General features: G+C 44.1%; 1 protein-coding gene across 1 annotated transcript in view; it reads right to left on the bottom strand.

Moving 5' to 3' along the window:
- Positions 1-14,471: 14,471 nt before the first annotated feature.
- Positions 14,472-25,995, bottom strand: part of efnb1 (ephrin-B1) — a 56,984-nt gene continuing 45,460 nt past the window's right edge. Inside the window, exons 3-5 of the mRNA XM_085474468.1 lie at positions 25,060-25,152; positions 19,752-19,862; positions 14,472-17,526 (exon numbers count right to left, since the gene is read on the bottom strand). Coding sequence (XP_085330594.1) covers positions 17,135-17,526; positions 19,752-19,862; positions 25,060-25,152 — 596 coding nt within the window. The 3' untranslated portion in view covers positions 14,472-17,134. The remainder of the gene's footprint in view (positions 17,527-19,751; positions 19,863-25,059; positions 25,153-25,995) is intronic.

Consider the following 25,995-nt stretch of genomic DNA (forward strand, 5'->3'; position numbering starts at 1 on the left):
GCATTCAGCACCCCACCGACTTGTTTCTTTTCTCAGATTACAACCGTTGTAGTCGGTCGTATATTTCCAGAGCTCGTGAATTATGAATGATAGGAAATATTTAAAAAAAAACAGCACAGAGCAACAGTAGAAAGAGCTTCTCGATCAGTCGTGTATGCATGTGGTCTGTACTTACCTAAATGAGCCCAGAGCTGTGCACAGTCTAACTGTCTGACCTCTACGCTGCACATTTATTTTCCAAACATATGTTGGCTATTTCGGCAGCTCTGGACTGTGAAACTGAGACAGGAGGAGAGAGGTCTGTCGAACATGTGAGCATGATCTAACTGGCTGTGAATACGGGGCAAATGGACCAGCGGTTAGCGGTTGAGGAGAAAAGCTAGCAAACTGACTGACATGTTTTTGTGATCCAATGCAGATTTTGCAGAAGTGCTCTGTAGGACTGCGTAACCCCGGGCCTTGGGGCTATGAACTTCCAATCATTTCCGAAAATGCATGAGCGCACACGCACACACAGCCACACACAATCCCCACCAGCATAAACACTCATGAGGTACAGCTGTTCTACTGTGTCTGATATTAAATGACAAGGTGACTTGGTGTCCTGTGGGCCACCTGAGAGGTAGGGCTCTGCAAGGGGGACACAGCAATCTATTCTCCTCAGTACTGAGAGGAACTTACTCAAGCAGAGCAGCAGTTATTTCCCCACTCTGCTCTGCCCCTGATCCCTCCCCGTTTGCCTTCAAGTCAGCACCAGTTAGCAGTTCCTTCAGTGTGTGCACGCGCGTGAGCATGTGTATGTGAGACCGCGCGCCGGGCTAATTTCTACCGCCGTGCACTGCAGTGTGTTATGAGCATTCTCCGGGATATTGATGTGCTGCATATTAGGGAGCCGAGTGAATCAGTGCTGTGCGCTGTAAATATTCTATTGTCACTTTAATGCCTCTGTCAATGGCTTTGTCCGGGGTAATTCTGTCCCCCGTAGCGTCCACACACTTCATGCGCACACATGCAGACACTGAGACTGAAACAGAGAAAATGAAGGAAGAGAGATGGAGAGGATACACACACACATACACTTTGCCTGAGGTTTTTTTTCTTGCCGTCACAGATGATCAGGCCCAACTCTGGCTTTAGCACAGCTCTGGCCAACCCCGGGTCCTGAAGCCAAACTGTTAAAAGACATTAAGTCAGCACAGAGACGCGCCACTGCTTCCTCTCTCTGCTAACCACAGGACAACTAAAAGTGTGTGTGTGCATGTGCGCATGTGTCTGCGCTATGAAAACGGAGAGACTTTGGGGCTAAGATCTGCACACATGTGTATCCTAATGAGTCTTTGCATGTACTACCGCATGTGTAGCCCTCTCCTTGCTGAGGTCAGATAAAGCGGGGGGTTTGGTGGGGGGGGTGGCAGAATATTTGGAGCAGCCTTCCGGTCTCTCTGGGCTCACCACATGCCTGTCGCAGCTCAGTGAGCAGACTGTGAAAAGCTTATGTAAATGACGAGCCGCTCAGATGTGAAATCAGCTCTGTATTAAATTGTTTTGTTCCACTTGTCAGAGCTGATTAGTCCAAAAGCTCTCCAAAAGCTGCACAGGTATTGTGTTGATTGTATTCATATAGGAGCGAGTGCAGAAAGAAATGCGTGGAACACCTCGGGGAAGAGCATCTGTGTAGGTAGCGGGGTACAATTGCCCTCTCAAGTGTGATCACTAGTCAGATATCCGATGGCAGATTAGTAGATTCTGAAGATGCTGGATGGCCCCTCACAGATGCACACTGATTGAGATCTGCCCCCATACGAATCCAGAAACACTCCACTTGTCTCTTCAAAAGAGGCCGTTTTCACTCCATTACAAAGCCCCAGATCACAGGCTCCATTAGTCTAACCTTAGTTCACTTCTGAGAGAGCCTCAGAGCTACATCCCCCTACCTTGCCTTCCTCTGTTGCTCTCTCTCACACACGCACATGCACGTACACGCTTCTGGGATGCAGCACAGGTGACATTGTTTTTTCAACTGAGTATTCGAATAGTGGGGGAGAAATTAGAGTGAAAGAGAGAGGTATGTGGGAGAAAGCGGGGAAGCAGGTCTAAGAGACGTGTGCAGAGAGAAAGAAAGAGAGGGGGAGAGAGAGAGGCAGTGAGAAGATTGCAGCACTACGTCTGGAGGGCTCCCAGCATAAAGCAGGTCTTTGAAAAGGGCAGACAAAGAGAAAAGGTCTCGGCCAAATACCTGAAAGAATGTAGAGAGGAAAGAGGAGCGCGGCCAGAGGGAGATAAGGCAGTTAGCCGCACACTGAGGCCAGCTCCTGTGTCATTGGATCGGGTTACTCCTGCTCGCGTTCGCATGTGCGTGTGTCTTCGCATGTGCTCATCTGCGCGCTCGTCCATTTGAGCCGGCCGAGCTCGATGCCGACATTCCAGAGTGGTCTGCCTCTGTTCACGGTCCAGTGAGGTCGCTGACAAAGCTGTGATGGGCAAGGATGTGTGTGGCGCCTCCGGGGCGAGCCCAGGTTGGTCAGACAAGACCCCCGGGCTGCAGATGTGAGCATCAGGCCAGACTACAGGGTAAAAGAGGTTTAACAAAGTCTCAATATTTCTGTTAAACCCAAGAGAATCTAGGTTCCTGTGCGTCACTTTTTTCTTTTTTTCCAAGCTCTTCTCCTGGGCTTCAAAGCATCTAAAGATGAGAGCCTTCTTTGAAAATGATTTTCAAGTCTGGGCTTTATCGGTGTGTGGGAAATCACCCTCTAGCTATTTTGTAAAGCTTAGGCACCTTTGAATATACTAACAGAGCCTAAGGATAAAGGGATCTACTGAGCTACCATACTGGCAAGGCAAAACGAGGTGCAGACCAGCTTCTCCCCGTGTTGGGGTGGCAATGACAACAAATCCGTCAGGATATTAGAAGTGGATAATATGAGTATCGAAACAAATCTAAGCAGTTATTAGTTGTGATTGAGGTCTGATAGCAATTAGTCTCGCTCCGGCACACAGACTGACTCCTGTCTAATGATGTCATTGACCTTGTCACCTACTCGAGGTCAAAGTGTCCATGTTAAACCATGCGTAATGGTTCCGTGTTTAGACTACAAGGGCCCGTCCAGCTAAATAGTGATGGATCGCTTCTTCTCGCTGCTGGTGGTGTGTGTTGCATCAGATGATACGGGTCTCAACATGATACGCAGTTGATTAAATCAATACTCCAAGGAAATATGTGGTGAGCTCAATTTCAGTCCAATAACACAGGGGTTTTAGGTGCACGTGTGAGAGCGCGCGTGTCTGCGCATGTATGTCTCTCCACGCGCTCCCCTGAGGAGCATTTCCACAGCACACAGAATAAAGGACAAGGACATTGTGTTTGTTTGCAATATGCTTTTTCAAATGAGGTCATCAGCAGGAAAAAAAAAGAAAAAGCTATCAGTGATCATCTGAAAACACATGAAAACAAAATTCCCTTCCCTATCAGCCATGACAGAGCGGATGACAGCGTGGTTATTTACTGCCCTGGGTGTCAAAATCATAAAGGCGAGATGGAAAAATTACAAAAAACCCAAAGTCGGCTTATGCAAAAATTGGAGAATATTTTTCTATTTTCTCTCACTTGCTTATTAGATTTGCTTGTGTGAACTGAATGAGGGAGGCAGTACATAAAGGATGCCAAATTTGGATGCAGAATAGCAGATCTGAAAGAATTTCCACCCATATGGCCACTGCTTTCTGTCTGTGAGCCGGACAGGTGCTGCCCTTAGGCAGTGAACGTTAACGAATGCAGGCACGCTGTTCAAAACACGAGCAAAACAGGGCTAAAAACAAGAACAATCATTTGTGCTATTTTAGTCCTTACCTGTATTTTGTTGTTTTCTCTCTTCCCTTTTTTCTGCCTCGGCCCAGCAGTGACCCACAGCAACCCTCAGCCTAATGACTGCTGCAGTTTAACACTCATTAAAGGTGGTCAATTAACCAGAGGGCCCAGAGTCACTTTCATTAGGCGACTTGTAAAGGTCTATTTTAGTCTGGCTTTAAATACAAACATAAGGGGGGCAGACAGGACGGGTTGCTCGGTGCCTTGACCTCCAGTGCTTGTAGCTTTAGATGCAAGAAAATAAGGGTTGGAGAGGGGGTCGGTTAAAAACCTGCAAGAGGAAGAAAAAGAACCTCAGGAGAGTCATTTGTTTTGTTTATTATTTGTTTTGTTGAACTGGATTCTGTTGGTGTTTTATGGAAACAAACTCAAATGGTAAAAAAAACAAAAAAGCAGAGAAATTGCTGAACAGAGCACAGAAAATGAGATCTCATGCAAGTGAAGATGAAAAACAGAGCCATCTGCGCCGAGGGTTGGCTCTCTAAAGACGATCTGGTCTCATTTCAATCCTTTGTATCACTCCTTTATAGTAAATCAAGAGAGAGACTTTTTTTTTCTGTGGTTTTTAAGTTTTTGCGTGCGCGCGTACTTATAGATGCTCGCGCTCGACACAAGACCAACCACGTTAAGGGGGAATGACTGTTTTTTTCCCCCATTCCTGTAACACATCTTAGAGAGAGAGTGTGCGTGTGAGAGGGGAATGTGCGGATCTGGTTTTAGGCAGAAAGCGTCTCCTGGTCCCAGGCCTCTGGAGTCATCAGCCTGTGAAGGTCAAGTCTGATTCAGAAAGAGACAAGGCAGATTGGCATGGAAATGGAATCTGCTGTCTCTGTGCCAAACGTCCAGACTGACTGACTGGCCTCAGCCTCTCATCACATCCAAGTCTATCCTCTCATCGCACCGTGCACTCCTCCTCCTCCTCTCGCGGACGCCTCTGCATACCAATATCAGAATAAGACAGCGGAGGACGGGCTCTGAAACAGGCCTGTTTTATAATCACGATGTCAAACAACGTCCGCATGAAAAGGAAACACGAATACAGCTGTTAGTCGCAGCTAGGAACCATCTGCTAAAAGCAAAACTGTCTCTTCTTGCTGCCTTTTTTTTTTTTTCTTTTGCATATGGCAGATTTAGCCTTAAGACATTTCTGAGGCAGTTATTTCATAATGAAACAAGAAATGCACTTATTGTGCTAATGGATTCATAAGCAGCTGCTGCTAAAAGATATTGTTCAAATGTTTATTATATCTTTATGAGAGACAGCAAGTTAGATGAGTTGCACGATGGCTAATGGCTGGTGTGCGAGTGTGTGTGTTCTGCTGTTGTATGTAATGAGCATGCGCTTTTGATATGAATGAGTGCAGTGAGGCATGAGATGAGTATGTGCCTGCTGGTATGGAACGAGTCCTTGCACTTCTTGCGTGTGTGTGTGTGTGTGTGTGTGTGTGTGTGTGTGTGTGTGTGTGTGTGTGTGTGTGTGTGTGTGTGTAAGCGAAGGAGAGAGGGAGAGTGTTCACTGGGCTGAAATGGGTCCCTGCCCTTCATGAATATTCAGCTGCTCTCCCCCCACCACGTTCTACTGATGTCTCACTGATGTCAGCTTGCGTGTGGGAAAACGAGTTGGCCCAGTAAAACAGCACTCCCCTAAAGCTGTTCTTGCTGCTGCAAAAAAAGGGGATGTGCTCTCTAGGTCATCCCCGAAAATGCAGAAAAAAAGGGAAAAAAAAAGTGTGCCGGTGCAGAGCCAGTAACAACATACAGATGAGTGAAATGTTCTTGATCTCATGTGGCACTCCTAAATCTAGGGCAGCACTTAGGTCACATGTTTAGGTCAGTCACCCTTCACTCAGAGATCCTCTAATGCATCCTGTCAAGCATCGCGCAGCCGCGGCACGTCTGCGGACGCTCTCTTGATACTTCCCGGCTGCTCTTCTCCGTTTTTCATTTTTTTCTCTGTGTTTGTTAAGCTAACAAGCGCCGATACATACGCTGTCTTCAAGTCGGGTGACATTGAGAGATCCTTCACCGTGCTGCTGACTCAGAGACGTTATTATTCTGTCACTGTCGTTGAGGAACAGATTTCCAGACAAAAACACAGTGGCATGCACAGACACACACTCCACTCTGCCCCCACAGATGTTGTTCAGTATTTAGGTCAGTTAGTGTGCAGATGGGTGGTCAGCGACGCTTGTATTAGCTCGGGTTTACAGGAACTGATACAATAGGCCAGTCAGCTCTCAGTTGCCACCCTGGAGAGACCGGAAGTGCAGCTCTTTATAATCACAACGGACAGTGTTTGCTCACGGACACCAAACAGCATTAAGGACCAGTTAATGACTGTAGCCAGAAGATTTAGACTGCTGTGAAAATTTAATATACTTCTACAGTACTGTAGCTGTGGAAATAAGATTGCTCATATGACTAAGTACAGCTTACAGCATGTTCCTAGAGGTAGGCTATTCCTTTTTTTGGTATTACTCTGCACGGGGGCCATAAATGCACAGACCACTAAGCAGAGACTGGCATGCGGTAGAGGACAAAACATTATTACTGTGTGCTGAGGAAACTGGCAATCAAATACAAATGGAAATGCAAAGCTATGAGAGAGAAATCTGTGCGATAAACTAGGACAAATTTTTCATTTAAAAAAATTATCCCACAGGTTTGTATGTGTGATATGAAGTTATAGAACAAGATACATAAATGAAATCCTATGCCAGCAATTCTCAACGAGTCATCACAGAGCCATATACAAACCAAAAAGATATGGAATACTTTGAGGACTGGCGTTGGCTGTTAAATGCATTGCATTGGGATGGTGGCGTTAGTCATGCGTTTGCACAAGCATGACCGCAATGATTCTTCCTCGGGCTCAGCTTTGTGAGGTTTATCTGTGGTGACACTGTCACTGTGTGACCAGAAAGCAACCACCCATCCATTTTGCAAATGGACTATGTAAAGGTCATGCATGTAGTGCTGGCTGACTGGCAAATGCACAGCCTGGACATGGAGGGGTTAGAAAATACATATAGGAGACAGACTGGTCAAAGGGGCCTGAAGTCTATGACAGAGAAGAAAGCAAATATTAATCGACCACCGATGCATAGCAGAAGGTAGGGATGCAAAAAAAGTGACAGGAAGAAAAGAGTCCAAACTACTATACAAACATGAATGTAGCTGAAACAGTAACTCATACACAATGTAGGCAAACATCTGGACTAATTATTTGCAGCTTAATGCAGCATTTATCAAACACAATGATGGTAAGGACATAATGCTGAAATATGTCAAGTACATATAGAAGGCAAATTACAGGTAACTTTAACAGTCTCAGTAAGGTGCTGGACAACAATGTGCTGCCGGCATTGATTCTCTAGTGCAGTGCTAGAAGGATGAAAGACCACTCGTCCAAATAATATTCCCTCATTTGGTGTTTTGATGTTGTGTGCAGACAGCATAGTGCACCATGTGTTGCGCTAATTAAATCTGATGCAATCTAGTGGCTGCAAAGGCCATACCCACCGGCCACTTCATTAGGTACTATCACTGGGTTAAACCCCCTTTGCCTTCAGAACTGTCTTAATTCTTTGTGGCACAGAGTCAACAAAGTGCTGGAAACATGGCTCAGAGGTTCTTGTTCATTCTTACATCATATCACTCAGTTGCTGCAGATGTGTCAGCCAGCACATCCCATTTCCATCCCATGGAGGGCATTTAAGTACAGCGAACGCCCCATCCTGTTTTTAATATTATAACTTTATTATTTTTAATCTCTGCCTCTCTTCCACAGCACATATTTTCTCCTGTCTCTCTCCATTCACCCACAACCAGTTGTGGCAGGTCAATGCTGCTACCTCTCTTCCTGTCAAAAGGCAGTTTTTCCTTCCCACTGTTGCCAAGTACTTTTTCATAGGGGGTTACAACATACAGCACCTTGAGGTGACCATGTTAAGGTTCTTACTCAAAAAAGTAACATATTACACATTACTCTTAAACACAGTGGAGTAGGTTATTCAATTGCTCGCTGGAGAAAAAGTAATGCACTGTTAAATGCATTCTCTCATAATTACTAGTTTACAATATTAACCTGAGGCTACAGTCCCACACACCAACACAAATGGGTACCCCTTTTTTTTGTGTTCATGTATGAACACAAAGCCAACAGCACAAAGCAAAAATGAAAACCAACCCAAGAAGAACTCAAAACAATCGCCACAGTGATTCTACTTTAAACACATGAACAGGTAGAAACGGAGACTTTAGCCCAACTGCTCATCAACTTGTTACCTGTTGAAGTTGAGGGTCTGGCTGCTGGGCAGGGGTCAGGATTCACTCAGCTTTAACATCTCTCTAGGCTCTTGGTTAGCTTAGCATTAGCATGCTGCCTGTGCAGATGCTTGCAAATAGAGGAAGTTGCATAACACAGGTGTTTCTGTCCTGGATGCAGATTACATTCTACTGTTGTTATCCTTTTGTTGAATAAAAATAAAAAGTAGTGTCCACATCTCCACTCCTGAAAAAATGCACATCACTCTGTCATTTTTGTCCTCCTGGCACATAAACTGAAATCAGTGCACAGGAAGAAAAGAACGCATGCTTGTTTGCTGTTTTTCTTTCTTTCTTTCTTTCTTTGCTCCCTGCGTGCAGATACTTTGTAACGAAAGTAGCAATATAATTGTAACAGTTTCTAATGCATTACACTCCACACATGTGGGAGGCTGTGGTGTTTAAATGATGCTCAGATGGTACTAAGGGGCCTAAAGTGTGCCAAGAAACTATCCCCACACCATTACACCACCACCATCCACATTGACTGTTGATATAAGGAAAGAAGGGCGCATGTTTTCACATTGTAGCAGAAATCGAAACTCAACAGACAAGGCAATGTTTATGCAGTCCTCTGTTGTCCAGTTTTTAGTAAGCCTTTGCTGCTTGTACCCTGAGTTTCCTGTTCTTACAGGAGCGGCGCATGGCGTGGTCTTCTGCTGCTGTAGGAGAACTGTTTCAAGGTTTGATGTGTTGGCTGTTCAGAGATGCTCTTCTGCATGTACCTTGGTGGTAACAAGTGGTTATTTGAGTTACTGTTGCCTTTCTATCAGCTCAAGCCAGTTGGACCATTCTCCTCTGGGATCAACAAAGCTTTCTCACCCAGAGAGCTGCTGCTCAACTGGATATTTTCTTCTTTCCAACCCTTCTCTGTAAACCCCAGTAGATCAGCAGTTTCTGAAATATTCAGACCAACCCATCTGGCATCAACTTTTCTTCCCCATCTGATGCTTCTGTTGCTTCTGTTTGGTCGACATGCCTAACAAAACGACTGGTGAGTGTATATGATTTAGCCATTATGTGACATTAATGCCATACGGATAGGAGCATTGCTGTTTTAGAGACATCTTAGAGTTTCATTAAAGGTTAAAGGTCATCACTTACATAAATTTGTATTGATTTCCCCTCTTTCTATGGGGTGTGCCAGCAAATGCTCCCCAAAGACTTACGGAGCCGTCAGATCCCCTCACTGAATGCACCCAGAGTTAATCTTCCCCACTTTTCAGCCTGTATTTAATTTGTGTTTAATATTTTTTGGTAATTATATTTTTTTGTATATTTTTGTAGAGTATTCTCAAGGGTTCTGGAGACTTTGTGAAACATTCAATTCATTCATTATTCACTTCAGATTAAATACCCTCAGGTTTTTGAGCCACTAGTTGATGGTTTTTGTTTAATAGTTTCTTATTGCTATTCAAAATCTCATTTTAATGTTTATTTAGTCAAAAAAGTTTCTATTTCATTCAATGTTTCTTGTATTTCTTCAATGTTGTAAAGTTTTTGTTTAATTTCACTTAATATTCTCATGTTTTTGGCTCAGTTGGGCATTTGAGCAGTGATTTTTTTGTCATGTTTGTCGTTCTTCAGTGCCCTCGAGTTCTTACTCTTTCAGTAATCTCCATTTTTTATGATTAGGCATTTTCAGATTTTTGTTTATCACTCATGCAGACTCAGGAAATGTAAACATTTCTCAAATATTCTGGTGTTTTAATTCCAATTTTTTTATTCCCCAGGCATTCTTTAAGATTTAAGTTTTCTTTCTTGCTACCCATCAGTCACAGGGGGCCAGGGCGCAAATGATTAAGCTCGAGGTCCTGAAAGTAAAGTTTCGTAAACACCAGCAACACATGAAGAGAAAAAAAGGTGCCATTATTTAAAAGTAGAAATGTATGTCTGTATTTGCAGGGGTGACTCTTTTGTAGTGTTACACATCAAGAGCGGTTTGAGTGAAAAGGGGGGAAATGAGAGAGACAGAACGAACCAAAGCTTCAAGGCATAATACTGTAATTGGAAAATTGTGCAAATGCGTTTTGGAGTCATGTTATATAAATGGCCAGCAGAGATAATGCCTGAGATTCGAGGCATGGCCTAATTGAGAGTAGGAGATGGAGGAGGAGAGGGGTGTTGATGCTGAGGGGGCAAATGAAGTGTGGGTTTTAAATTGGGAGAAGAAAATGTGGATGGAAATGGCGTTTTCAAAGACATGGGAGGGCGGCACAGGGAGAAAAAGAGCCGTTTCTCTTTAAAGGGGAGAGGAGGGAAAGAAAGAAAGGGAATAATTCCCACTTTCTCCCTTGCTCTCCACACCTGTGACCCAGCAGCCAAGCGGCCCCAGCTATTTCTCCAGGTTTTTTCTTTTTTTTTTAATGCATACAAGTCTCTTTGGTTCCCTCACTCTGTATGATTGATGAGTCTCGGTTAGACCTGGATCCCTGCCACGGCCCAGGTCTGATCAGGCATGTTCTGGTCATAACAATGCCATCAATATGTGGCTGACGGCTGTGCTTGTGCATGTGTGTGTGTCTGTGCATATGTGAACGTGTGTTTATAGTGAAGCATAAAATAGAAACATACTATAACCTTTAAGAACCAAGATGCTTTAGTGGAATTTCCGTTTCCTGCCCCTCCGAGGGATTAAAGAGGAATGTTGTTTAGACACAGTTCCCCCCACTGATTGGAATTTGAATCACATTAATGAGCCCTTTCATGAATGATCTAAATGTTACTGTTTGACTAATGAACTCTCTTTTCATGTCTCCCCTTCCCCTCCCCTCTCGGTTTCCCCTTTCTTTGTGCCATCTCAGGTTTCCTCCGTAACTCTGAGATTGAGCAAAAATCTGCTTGATATTTGATGAGCAGCATGTGATGAAAGGCATTAGAAGGCCTGCATTATTTATGAATGGCGAGTGATGCATTAAGTCATTAAATATGTATATGTACATTACATGAGAAAGAACATGTCCCATTGCATGTCATATTGATTCTGGTGTGAGTTACGAGTCTTCTGTATGATCCCTATGAAAAAACATTAAGAGATCGCACACCAAAATCAGTTAAGAGCTCTATTGACCGCCTTTCCCTCTGGATCCCCCGGTCACAGTCAAAAAGTTGCAGAGTTCTGAACTCACTTGCTTCACCAGATCAAGGGTAGCATCTGCACGCGCAGCAGATTTTGTGAGCGAGCGGATTGTGTGAAATAACGTGAGGGGGGGGGGGACTAAGATGCGGTGCCAGCTTACACCGTTTGAGGAATCGCACCAATGTTCCTAAATTCTTTCCATCATCTGGCGCGGTGTCGCTTTTCTTCTCCAACTTTATTTTTCCATCTGTGGCTTCGTGGCCTTGTCAGAACTGCAAAAGGCTTGCCTAGTAGACAGCGACGTAGTAGACCAGCAGAACTGAAAATAAATTACTTAGTGCAAAGGGAGAAAAAAAACCCATTAAGCAGTGCTTCTTCACCTTAAAAGACCCTGCTCTTGTTTAGTTTACATCACTGGTGACAATAATTAGTATGGTGGCCACACGCTGTGAATTTCTTAATGCATTTTTTTTTGTCAGCTTGAAAATAAAGTTCAACTCCATTTCACAAATAAGACGTGAGTTTGCTTGTTGGGCTTGCTGACTAAGTGTGATGTTAGACTCTCCAATAATTCAAATCTTTTCCACAGTCAAAAAGAAAAATCTTCCTTGGAAGTCTTCTTCTGAATTAGTATTCATGGTCATGGATGAATATGTAAGTTAAATTGTTCCCAAGCCACCACAAGCTGCTGGCAGTTTCTGCTTTCCCAGGTGACTTGTTTCATCTATAAAGATGTTCCAGCCGCCATGCTACACGATTAAAAAACATAAGACATGCACATACTTACATCAAGTGGGAACTCGTGAGGACGGGGTTCAGCTGCTGACAAGTAAATAGACAATACCGAGATGCAATCAAAAGGATGAATTACTGCACACTACAACCACTGTATGCTGCCAGAGAGTCTCCTAATGCTGCAGCAACATATGCAGCGAGGACACGAGGCTAATATTTGATTTAAGGAATGACGAGGAAAAATGCTGCAGTGCACGCTGCAATGCTATTTTTTCCCTAGGATTTTTTTTCGTGTGTGTGTGTGTGTGTGTTAGTGAAAACAACAGAAGAACCCCCGTGGCAAATCCGTGCACACACACACACAAACACACACTTGCAGAGTCACAAACACAGAGACATACACAGAAAAAACATGCAGTCACACACAGTAGCTCAGTGGGGGGAAGGATTTAATAAACCCACAGTAACATGGATCTACGGGGGTGTCTCGGGACCGAGCCAGGAAACCAGATGAATGTACCTGCCCTCGGGCACAGAAGGAAACAGCAAGGGTTGGGTGGGTGGACTGAAGTGAAGGGCTATGGTGTGTGTGTGCATGTGCATGGGGGGGGGGAGTGAAGCCACAGGCACATTAAGCCTCTCATTGCCCTGACTTTTTCTTTCTTCTGCCATCAGTCTCTTCACTCGCCCACTCTGTCTCTGCTCACATCATCAGCCACAACGAAAGCCATGCCCACAAACACTGATGTGTTTGTCAGAGAAAATGCCCAATCACTTTAATAGCATTTCATGCCATCTCCACTTTCACCAAGGACTTGGAGTTTGCTCCTCAGTCGGATAAATGGGGACTGTAATTTCAGACAAACGCAATGGAAATGCCGAGTGCAGCCAATCAGATGTAATCATGTATGAAGAAATGTAATTCTGGAGGACACTGGGGCAGAGCGGGTTGATATGGATATTAGTTACTATGCAAAAAGGCGTGTCCATACTCCCCGAATATGAATTTATGAAGCCTGCTTGTGATTTCAATCTGACTAATGTATCAGAACAAACCCATCTGTGCAGCACTGACCCCTGAGGTGAGGGTCTTTGGAGGGGTTTGGAGAGGAGGGGGCACTGAGGGGGAAATGCTTCGAGCGTGGGCGACTGGTTTGTGCTCCCACCATGTACGAAGGTGGTCAGTGGGAAGGCAAATTAAATCTTTTGCCCACATTCATAAGGCTTTGAAGAAGGGGGGATGACAAAATGAAAAGAAAAAACATCACTCCAGACCAAGTTCCATGGGAAAAATTTTATTTATCAATATGCGGTAGTTTCCAAACTGGTGGAACGTTATTTCCATTGTAGCTGGTGCCAACAGGTTATGCTGAGAAGCTGCAGAAAAAAAAAGTGAACGGCAAAATGAAATAAAAAACAAAAACTCAACAGCTGTGATTCAAACAAAGGGAAACGAATTCAACAGGTTCTGCTTACACATGCACATTGAAAAATAATACTGTGGCTTTGAACAATAGCAGAAATCAACCTACAGTGAGGCTCGTGCCACGAGCGACCAGCATCCTTGTGCTAAATTGGGAAGGGAGTGATGACAAAGGAGAGGGGCAGAGGGAGGGAAAGAGAAGGAGAGAGCATCTTTAAAACAAAGGACCGCCTGGGAGATAATGAGTGGTGTAAACCAGATGATTTATTGGCGAGCGCAGTACGGCCACACACTCATACATGGCCTCCTTTTCTCCTCCTTTCTCTCCCTCTCTCTCTACATCTCTCTCTTTTTCTCAGTCTGGCCCGACAGACTTATTAAAACTGAGGAAAGATTCATCTTTGCGGGCCCAGAGTGTTTTACATCTTATAATGGAGTGGAAGGTGCAGGTAACTCAAAGGCAGTGGAATAACAGTCTTCATATGCAGAATTAAGTGGCGTCTCCAACAGGGAAGGGCCTTATCACTCACAGCTTCAGCGTGACGCATCCTTTTCAAAGCCACTCTGTGACAAAGTTTCAGTCCTGAACAGCTTCTAGTACAATTTGTGTTTAATGGCAATGTAAAAAATAAAATAAAATAAAAATCTGAACCCCATTTTTTTCTTTTTAAAACACATGTGGTAACAAAGACTTTTCTTTATTTTGACAATACTGGACAAAGCTGCACAAAAAAAGGCAGCTCATGTGAACTTTTGCAATATTAACTCTAAAGGAAAAAGTAAATAAAAACATGTTGCAGAGACCAAACAAAAAAAAAAAATGCAAGGATTCATACAAAACACACTTTAAAAAGACAGCTATTTACAAACATCCTCCATTACAAAAATCTAATCTTAATTTTTTTGTCCTTGTGAGCAGTGTTCGGGTGAAATTACATCTTAAATTGGGCTCTATCCATATATTTACATTTACTGTTTTATACCCCTCCCACCCCGCCCACCCCGCCCCCCCCCCCCAAAAAAAACAAAAAAAAACTCGAATAACATTAAGTGGTTTACTAGAATGAATGAAAATGAGATATGGGTTTGTGGTAATTTGGTAATGACTCCCTAAGCTGGTGTAGGTGAACGGATGCGCGGCGATCCGAAACAAAAATATTTGATCTAGATGTGTTTCGCAGAGGGCCGCTGAGGGCTGCATGCTGAGTTAAAACACAGGACCACAAAAGCACAAGCAGCTGTTTAGGTTGTTAACTCTGAGGTTAACGACACGCACAAAAAAAAAAAAAGCCACTGGAGTCTTCCCAGAGTCTTCAAGCTGGGCTGCCTTTTAACTCAGCAGTGTCTGTCGGTGGATGGCGACGGTATGTGGCAGCGGATGATGGGTGTCTCTACCGGTGAATAAACATTAACCGGCAGCCTGACCGTTTGACTGGAGATAAACCTGGACCCGTCAGTCTTGGTGTGTTTGTGTGTGTGTGTGTGTGTGTGCGCGCGCACATGTGCGTCAAACGTCAGCTCATGTCTGCGTGCCGAGGAATGGCTGTCCTTATCTGCTCCCCTCTCCTCTCGCACATCATTAACCGGGACTGCGGCACTCTGTACTTTGGCAGCCACACTGTTTGGAGCACCTACTTCCACAGTCCCAAAAAAAAAAAAAAGTCTGTTCAGAGGCTGGACCACAGAAGGGTACACTTACACACACTCACACATGTGCGCATACGTACAGAAATAAACTGCAAATATAAGCACAAATAAGCACTCACACATATGAGCACCTACACGTTCACGCAGCGAGCCTCTGCGTGCACACACACATCCAGCAGCAGTAAATCCTGTTTCGGTGCCGCTGCCCTGGGCTGTGTGATAGCTGGTCTGCAGTGTCCTCGCTGGCTGAACACCTTGACTGTGGAATAATTTGCGCAGCATTTTTATTCACAGCACAACTGGCGAGAGGATGGAGGGGGGTGAACGCTAAAAAAGCTACCTCCGCCTCACCCGTCACCCCCTCGTTCCCACCGCCATCACCCTCGCAGGTTAAAGCCAAGTCACAGGAACATTTTCTCTTCTAGCCGCCGCTCTCACTCTCTCTGCTCCCCGGCTGGTGAGTGTGGGCATGGAGATGGCACACAGATTAGTCACACGCTGGCGACACCGCTAACTGTGCACTCCACTGACTCATCCACAGATGGCAGCCAATTGGCATCTGATAATACTGTAGCTCTGTGTTCAGCTGTAGCTCTCCATCCAACTTATATATAGGGCATCCTACCTATGTAGGCCAGCCAATCAGTGCCAGCCTACGCCCACCTTGCCCAGGCAGCGAGCATGAAATTGTTTGATGCTTACACTGTGGCTCCAAAAGCTAGAATAAACAAATATCAACCTGCCTGCTGTCTTAAAAACAATCGCCCTGAAAGCTCATCAGACACAGTAAAGATCAGTGCCAACTGGAGCACTGAAAGGGTTTTGCAAGAGCTCGGGCTTGTCTCTCTGCAGGCGCGTCGTTCTGTCTGTGTGTGTCATTTTTGAAGCTTGCAACAGTAACCTAGTGTTCTACCTCTAAGCCAATAAGGCTTCTCAGATACCAAACGGGTCTGGACATGTCCAAACACACTAATGGAAGACACGCCCTGATAAAACACACACACACAGAGAAGTTGTAATGGTAAAGCTCATATCAGGCCAGCAGAGATAGGAGTATTCCTGGAAACATACATACTCACGCATACACACCTTGACATCAGCAGTCCAGGTCAAGGTAATTCCTTACGGGGAAGGAAAAGAAAAAAAGAAAAAAAAATGGGAGCAGTGGATGATATGGGCGATGAGAAGATGGAGAAATAATGGTGCTCTATGTAACTCTATACATTGTGCACTTGTAGGAAAAGTCTAACAAAATACAACTGCTTTGTGAACTGAATCGGGGTTCAAGGAAATCCTCCATCAAAAATAGTAAGGCAAACATCAGAGGTGCGAAGGGAGAGGAACACATTATTTCACACACTGTGTCTGATACCTGAGCTATCTGGAGAGTTTCCTGGCCGAGCACGGAGCCCCGACTAACACACACGCGCGCGCACACATGCACAGAAATGCACGCATACACACACACACACACAAACACACACGTTTGTTTTGTAGTTTGTTTTTTTCCAACACTTGCACACAAACTGCAGGCCGAGCGGTGTTCGGGCCTGCGTCTGCCTGCTCCTGCCTTAGTGTGCTAGGGTGGTGTGTTTAATTGGGTGTAGAGCAGACTTTGGGGAACTGAGATAAGTTATATCCCGTCCCCACAAAGGGACAGCGAACGACGAAGTTTGAGTTCCATCTGTTGGTGTCTCCCCCTCCTCGCGGTCAGAACACAGCTGGGAGAACGGTACGGGAGGTGGGAGGTGAGGCAAAGTGGGGGGGAGGAGGAGGAGGGAAGAAGGTGGGGATTGTCAGGCAAGCCAAACAAACAGAATAAACCTCTGTCTCTTATCCGTCAGCTCCTAACCCCGCTGGTTACTGGTCAGTGCACGGTTCTCCAGATTTGTGCAGCAGGTGGTAGAAATAACACGGGCTTGAAGAAACAAGTTCCCCGAAAATGCAAAAGGAAAGTGTCCTTCCCACGAACATAAGTCAAGCGCTCCTCTCTTTTTTTTCCTTCTCTCTCTCTCTTTCTATCTCCTGACCGCGACGCCGGCTGCGCAAAAGCGCGTCAGACTTTGTAGTAGATGTTGGCGGGGCTCTGCGGCGGCATCTCCTGGACGATGTAGACCGGGTGGCCATAGTCGCCGCTCACCTTCTCATAGTGAGGGCAGTAGTTGTTCTCTGTCCGCAGCGGAATGATGATGTCGCTGGGCTCCGTCCCAGCCGTGCCCCCCGGCAGCTTGGGGTTGGACAGGGTGCTGAGGGACAGCGCGGAGGGGCGGGGCTGCGAGTGGGCGTTTTTCCTGGCCCGCTTGCGCATCTTAATGAGGAGGATAACGAGGAGGAGGATGAGCAGGAGGAAGATGATGCAGCCGACCCCGATGACGGAGAACAGGGCCGCTTTGGACCTGAGGATGCCCTCTGAATCTGAAGACCCGGACTGGTCCTGATTCATGTGGTCTGGAAAACACACATAAAAAGAGAAAAAGGGGGTTTAGGGACTGCATAAAAAAATTATTACAGTGGATAGAAGGTCAGGAAAATCGAGAATATCGTAATTTATACTTTTTTCCGTCTGACTTCTTGCAGAAAAAAACGACAAGTCTTTTTATCTTTTTTGGGGGGGCCCATATTTCTGCTATTTCACATTTTGCATTTGTGAGATTTATTATTCAAAAAGATCAAATGCATACATGAGAAACCTGCTTGTCATGCGCTCTGCAGAGTTGCATTTGGCCATGTGTAAAGAATATGTGGTGGTGGTTGTGTGCTTTCCATTCGGGGAGGAGGTGCAAAGCTATCGCCTCTTGTTGCTTCACTCATTTGGTGGCTGGAATCGGCCTAATCTCACTATATTCAGAAGTACAGAGTAGGGGGGGCTGGGGGTAACAGTGTGCAATGAACATATTAATAAAAGCATCAAGCTTATTCCGTTTTCCTTTTTTTTGGTGGTGAATAAGGCTGAGCACCCACCACCACCACTGTAATTTTCATATAGTCCCTTAGAGACTGCAGACCATTTACAGTAAGCCCGTCCTGTCGTGTGCACATCTTGCAGTCTGAATCGACTGCGAGCACGGCTCAGTTTGTTGTTTGCTCAACATGACTAACAGCCCCATTGATGTAATCTAATTGAATCAGCTCAATCAAGAATAGGCCTCTAATGAAATCTGTAGTCATCACTCAACATAACAAAGATTCCGGCCATGATAGGATTTGTGCCTGGGCAAGTTGTACGACATGTCAAGGTTTATATGGCAAAGGCCAAATGAGATATGGAAAAAAATGAGGAAGGCATATCTGAGCATCTGATTTTATTTGATCCCTTTGTTTAAGGGGTTCAGGGTGGAGGGGGAGGCGAGGTTGGTTGTTACTGGTTGGAAAAGAGAATGACTGGCTCCTCCAGTGACTGAAATATGAGAAGAACCAAATCTGTTTTCCATGTATGCATGCAGCTGCTGCCAAAGAGCAGCACTCGCCCCTCTCCCAGCACCACCTTTTTACTGTCCGTGACCCCCGCACAGGCACACAAAAGTCTCATAACTCCAGAGACTGCCATCCCCGCTTAATGACTGTGTCTCCGCAATCATCTGGCCACTCCTGGACTTAACCATTTAGCGAAGGAGGGGCTGGCTCTGCTTTTGTTTTCAAACTTTTTTTTCATGCCTTATCGCAACCAAATGGCATCAAGGAAAGCTACCAGTTCTGGCCTTATCAGCGAAATCAGAAACTGGAGGAATTTTCTACACTCTGGTTGCTGGAGAAAGCTGGAAAAAGAGGCTGTCAGAAATGTCATTCCTGAAATATCTGCCCCTCAAACCGCATTGCCTCGTCCTTCATTCCGCCCTCCACTTCTTCACTTGACATAATCACTGATCTAACAATGGCAGACAGGCAAAAGCCCAGGTATGAGGAAAAGTGACATTAGGAAATCTTTTTATAGAGCAACTAGTGTCAAATAAGCAATTATTAAATGAGGACAGCTTATCACATTGGGACAGGCAGAACAGTCTGTACTTGGAGGAAGTTTGTAGCATCGAAAGTTGTGGAGTAAGTCAAAAAGTTAGCACGGGGAGTGATCAAAAAAAGAAAAAGAAAGCAGTCCCTCCTGTGGGAAGCAGCTATGAAAGGTGCTGGTAAAAACAGGAAACAAGGAGGGCCCAGAGCATCCGAGGAGGCTCATATGACTTCTTCAATTATCGCTGCCTCTAATCTTCATTTATCTGCAATTCTAATGAGGTTTAAAAAGATATATAATAAAAAAAAGTGTGTCTTTGAGTCTCCTTGGGTGCAGTACAGCATGAATAAGTAAAGTGAGCTGTATTTGTTTTACGGTGGCGTTTCATGTTGTTGGACTGCACCTGTACTTTTGGGGAGTTTTATTACCTGTGATTTTACAAGTATGTTAGCATGCTGACCCCCAAAATCAAAGGACTGCTGGAGGGGTGAAAAATCCATATGAGAGAATTCAGACTTCATTTTTTACTTTCTCTTTTGAGGCTAAATGTGACTAATTATGAAGAAGCCTGGAGGCTGTGAATATTCTCTCCCTCTCTACTTTTATTTTCTTTTACATTTCACAAACCTTTATTTTACTAAAATATTTGCACTCGAGAAACTAGAAAGCATTTTTAATGAAGTGTTAAGCTGCAGTTTATGGTAATAATATCAGTCAGTCTGCTCACCAGTGTTTCCTGGTATCTCTGCTCCCGGCCGATCCTGGTCAGGCAGACTGGGACTGGACTCGGGTATGGTGTTGTCTGGAACCTCCGGCACGGCAGGGTTTGCATTTGGAACTGTAGGAAATAAAACGCACACAGAAAAACTTAGCCTTGACGAGCTGCATATGCTGAATTACAATGACTTGTTCTCTGCGACGCCACGGATTACTTTTATTATCTTTTGATATATCTTTTGTGTTGGGAGAAGGTTATCTTTGCGTGTGTTGAAAGCGTTTCACAGGCAAAGATGAAAGCACAAAAAGAGGAAGGACAAGTTAGCGAGTGTCTGTGAAACACGCCAACATCCCTGTCCTGCTGTAAAAAACCCAAAAAAACGAGCTCACATCTACATCAGCAGCTCCTTCAGCAAACACTCAGACAGCCATTTCCAACACTGACACATTCATGAGACACACACACACACCGCCATGCGCACACACCAATGCACACACCTACAATATACTTACAATACACTTAGGCATGGCAGAATGAGGGTAAAGTAGTTATATATTAACTTTTTATTGTTTTACATTATTCATCACGTTAAAAGGCCATAATATGCCTTATTTATTGCTTCGGCTTTAACTCTGCCAGAAAGAGGCAGACTTCTGAGGAGAAGAGAATAGAAGGACAGGAAAGAAAATGGGGGAGACAAGGAGAGGAAGGGATTGCATAAGCTTTGAGGTGAGGCGCAAAGGAAAGAGACAGTTTATCTCTCTGTCTGTTGTGATCTCAGCCAACACACTTTGAAGTCTTTGTGCAGTAAACACTGGTGGGTCCACAGCGTGGCTTTTACAAGGGCAGGGTCGGCAGACAGAAGACAGTTATAAGCTATTACCGTAGCCAGCCAGATGGATGCCACAGTACACTATCAGATGCTTCTTCTCTATCAGGCCTTATCTGCATCTGCCCAAAGGGCTGTTCAAGGGGCGTGTGTGCGAAATAGAGAGGAGGGCGTGTGAGGAGGCAATTTACATTCGAGTCCCCCATGGCAAGTTTGTGTGTGTGTGTGTGTGTGTGTGTGTGTGTGTGTGTGTGTGTGTGTGTGTGTGTGTGTGTGTGTGTGAGTGAAAAGAGCCTTTCAGTCTAGGAGTGTACTTCCTATTTCCACCCCAGCTTGGCCAAATCAAACTAGAGAATGAGCAGCGTGGGGAGTGCAGGGGGAGGTGGTGGTTTTGGGGGGCGTCTGGCAGATATGATAGAAGAAAAAGGAAAACAAAGAAGGAAAGAAATATGAGAGCGTTAATTCGTTTTCTTCTTCTTCTGTTTTTTGGAGCATAAACCGCACTGTTCCCCCATGTTCTCCATGTCCACACCAGCCCATTGCTGCTTACTGATTGCAGCGGTGGTGAACCTTAGGCGTGAGCTGTTGTGCGCTGTCAATAATTGATGAGGAAAGACAGGAGTGAGAAGTGGGAACATTCACGCATGGCAGAGCATATGAGAGGACACAGTGATCTGATTCACTCCATGAATATAGCCACAACACTGTGTCAACCACTGAGCATGTGCAGGGAGTGTTCTAACGTTCTGACCCATTTTTCGAGCGTGTACTGCTGACATTTCCCTTAGCTATGCAGACAGCAACTACCTCAGAACTGCCAACCCACCAGAAGGAGGAGGAAGGTGGGGGACGAGGAGGAGAACGCGAGTGAGTGAGGGAGACAATGATGGAGCGATAGAAGGGAAAGACAGATTTTGCTGGGGAGAGAAGAAGAGAGGGAGAGAAAACATGAGGGGGAGATGCGATCGAGGCAGTGAGTCAACACATTTCTAATGAGCACATGAGTGACACGAGTGTAGCGGAGGGGATAAGAGCATGCTGAACAGCAGCGTAGGTATAAAAAATAGGCTTCCTGCTTCCCCTCGAACGCCCCCCCCTCCAATCGGCTTCTCTTCTTTTTGAAGACAAAGGAAAGAATGCGAGGCATTTAAAAAACAATTAAATATCAATGTGTCAGAGACGGATGACTCGACGTGACTCTGCCCAGACGTGTTGTCACAGTGAAATGGAAATGCAATGCAAATGTAGCATTAGAAGAATGTGCACATATCTCACAGTGGAGTGAGTCACCAGAATACAATCGTGGTGAAAGTGCAAAAGGAGTACAAGGGGACATATGGGAAGATCTTGGGGATCTGGCAAGAGGAGGAGCTGGCATTCGAGCTACAGATACGCAGGGAATGTGAAGCAAACAGTCAAACACGGCAGCATCTGGGGTCAGAAGCAAGCGGAGCCCAGGTTTTAGCGTTTGCTAAAGCAAAGCCTTATGTGACTGCAGAAGATACGAGTATAGGAGTGTAAATAAGGCCTGCTTTCTGTAATGATTAGTCCACTGAAGATTTTAAAGCTGAGTCATTTAAATGTCAAGATACTGCAGAAATTACATTTAACCATGGAGTAGATCAATCTCTGAGCCAAATGTATTCAATTTGTGTATTAATTTAAAAACTGATTTCTTTAGTAATTTAATTCCAAGTCCATGAATTTATGTTAAAGCCTGTCGATATGGATAAAGTGGTGTGTTATTAGCTGAATATACTCCAGTATTCAGCACTAATAATTGTTCGCTGGATTACAGATGGTGAAGGTAATATCTTAAAGTTAACACTGCAGAGTATGCACATTATTTATTTTTATATATATACATACATATACACACACACACACACACACACACACATATACATATACACATATATACATATATATATATATCAGATAGACAGATTCATCTGTCTTTAGTGAAAAAAGAATAATAATGTGAAAAAGTACACAGCAGCAAAATCAAAGTTCCTGTCAACGCTCTAATTTCTCGAGGACCTTCTTCAAATAGTTACTGGGTTGGACGGGAACATTATACATCAAAAGTTCCGCCCGCAGAAATAGATTTAAAAGTAGTAGCAGCAGAGCCAACAGCATCTTTTCTATCAAGGTTTTTAGGGCACATTGATTGTGAGTGACAGCTCGCTATGGACCATTTTGGAAAATGAGCGCATCGCTCTGGCGAAGTTGAGGAACAGCCAGGAGGTACAGGAACACACTCCAGCTGAGACAAACTTTCCTCGAACTTTCCTCGAAAAGGACATTTCCTTTCAACTTTGATTAACGTTAAACGATGAAATTGTTTCCCCCCAGTTAATAGCGTGGCGTAAAACCCCGCACTCATGCATCCGTGTTGTCATTCTGCGAGGGGATTGCAATCCCAGGCTATTGGATGCTCAAATTGACCTACATGGAAAGATAATGCAACGGCTGTCTCCTTGTGAGATTGCTGTGGGTATTTTTCACTGTATTTGCTGAATTTGTTCCCACTCAGACCTTGCTAGCATCAGCAGCTTGTTAGCTTCTATTCTCTCTCTCTCTCTTTCTCTGGCTGCCAGGATATGCTGCTGTCATCTCGCAAGCCAGAATTCAAATATCTGCACACAAATTTGCAGACACACACACACACACACACACTGGAGATTTCTCAGCGAGACTGAGCGAGTTTATTTTTGACGGGATGTTGGGATCGAGCTTTTAAGCTGGAATCAGATCACTGTGGCAGGCAGATGTTCCTCTCAGATGGTGGTTAGTGTCTCTTTCGGTCAAAACAACCAAACTGAGGATTGGGGAAATGTTTACAGAGTAACACATCTGTGTACTGTATTCTGTCAAACTCAGGATATGGATGTCCACATATCAAGTAAAACTGCGTATAAAAGTGAAATGTATGATGCAAACCAAATGTTGCGACCAAAGATATCCAAACAAAGTGAGCTTGTTTACTTCTAGCAATTTTAGATGACTTGCCCCGACCGTGCACTTACATACCAATTTCAAACACATTTTCGTTCTGTGATTACTGTATAAGAATCACAGCTGAGGAACATCAGAGGCCTTTTTTTTACAATTTGGAACTGGAGTCATTCCTCATAGATGTTTCTCATTTGGTTGTTATTCCTCCGGGATCTCATTTTCCACACTGTGCAAAAACTGTTTGTGGATATTTAAGATGTATTCAAAACTAGTGTACGAGTGTAGAGATGAGCTAATGGATAAAATCAACCATTAGGGTAAATGTAACTTTATATGGTAATGACAATCTATATTGAGGTAGTGCTTTCTTTCTTTCTTTTTTTTTTTGCTCTGTTCAAGTGAAAATGATGACAGGAATTCAATGGGTGGCAAATCAGGTCAGTGACGCACAAATCCTGAAAATTCAATAGTGTAATCTATAAAGTAGTCCTGGTTATTGATTTACAATATTGCCTGTAACTATGTAATGCAACACAGATATCAAAGGGGTAATAACTGCAGTATTTCAGCCTGCCCTAGAGTCCAAAATGAATCAATAGCTACTGATTTTAAAGTGATGCCTAAAACTGAAATTTATTTTTTTGTAATAATTAAACGTTTTCTTAAATTGTGTTTAAAAAATACGCAATTTTGTAACAATTAATTGAAAGCTACAAACGACTTCACATGCAAAGCTTCCATAACAGCTCATCAAATAACTGATGAAATATAATAAAATACAACACTTCTTCTGATAAAAGCTACAAGATACGAAAGAAAGTATCAAATAATTATTTCCAAGGTCAAGATTAATTCAAAGTTTAACATGTTTGAATGAAATTTGAAAACGACTGGAATTAACTTTCAGCATAACTGTAAACAATTTGTACTTAATTAGCCTAAATATCTTTTTTTTTAACTATTTGGTAAGTTTTTTGTTTTTTTTAAGAAAATTGTTCATATTGATGATCTCACCGTGTTTTTATTATCTTCTTTTACAACTATATTTTTTCTAAACTACCACAAAATACTGCTTTAACAATACTATTTTGATTTTTTTCTTAAATATTTTAGAATAATAAACACAAAAAAAAATAATAACAGGTTAATATCAGATCATCTTTTCCTCATTATACACAGAAAAGTCCAAATCTAGTTTGTAAATGTTAATTTCATTTTATCTGGAGCAGCTCGTTTAGATGTCAACATTTTATCGAGTCCCATCATCGCCACGTTGCTCAAACTCAATAAATTAGGTACTTCCCTCAAAGAAGTCAAATAAAAAAATGACAATAATATTAAACTTGGTGGCCAATCTATTTTCTAGCGTAACTTAACAGCTCCGCAGAGCAGGTCTGGTCGGAGGCCGGAGGCAGTCGTGTCACACTAGTAACGCATGGCGTTAAATGAAAATGTCACACCAAAGTGAAACATCGCTTTGAGGCAGAAGCGCTGTATTGTGTTCTACATGTGAGGTGAGCGCACATTTACCTTGCCCGACTTTCATGATGACTTTCATGGCTCGGCTCTTGCACACGCCTCCCTCCCGGTTCTCGAGGCCCTCGACTGTACCGTTGGAGGTTGCTGGAGGGTAAGAAGGAGAAAGTGGGGGGAAAAAAAGAGAGGGAGAGAGAATGAGAAGAAGTGGGAGGACGTTGATGGAGGGTAAAGAAGAGAAAAGTGGGGGTGGGGGGGGGGGGGGGGAGAGAGAAGATGACACACCGGTTAATGAGCACGTCCATAACGCACAGAACTAATCAATATTTACGACAAGCACTGATTAGCTGTTCCAGTGATTAGCCGTTCTCATCCTCAATCAACCGCCGGCTTCTCTCAACGGTGTGTCTCATTAACACAATAAAGTGAAGTCAAATGAATGGAACAACATTAGAGTCTACTGAGGGAGGTGGGTGCTGAGGTGAAGAGAAGAAACATGGTCAAACCTGCGTGTGTGTGTGTGTTTCTACTTGTGCATAGTTTAGCAGTGAGGCATGCCAGCAAGACTTCCAGCTGCTTGCCAACTCCTCCAGCAGCTTACTCCCTCTGAGCCACATGTGTCACTACTTGCTGGTATTGCAGCGAGCTAAATGCCTCCCTCAGTGTGTGTGTGTGTCCATTTTTATATTGGTGCATGTGTGCGTGTCAGCCTCTCTGCATTTGTTTCAAAGCGCACGCTCGTTCCCTAAGTTGAGCGAGGAGCTCAGGGTTGAGGGCTGTTTATTCAATGTCACATTCACTTCAGACACCGCGATACAATTGGCCGTCTATTTTAGGGCCCATGATAATGACCTAGGGAGACAGAGTGTGACTCTGACCTTAACACTGGGCAGCTAAGCACACGGCTGTATGCGTGCTCGAGTGTGTGTGTGTGTGTGGGCATGCGCCTGTGTGGGTGCATATGATGGCAGCTCTAATTTTGGAATTCCC

This window comes from Copadichromis virginalis, linkage group LG2 (genome assembly GCF_057382275.1).
Source record: "Copadichromis virginalis isolate Kocher_CV1m ecotype Utaka linkage group LG2, C_Virginalis_male_GT1.1, whole genome shotgun sequence".
Lineage (NCBI taxonomy): Eukaryota > Metazoa > Chordata > Actinopteri > Cichliformes > Cichlidae > Copadichromis > Copadichromis virginalis.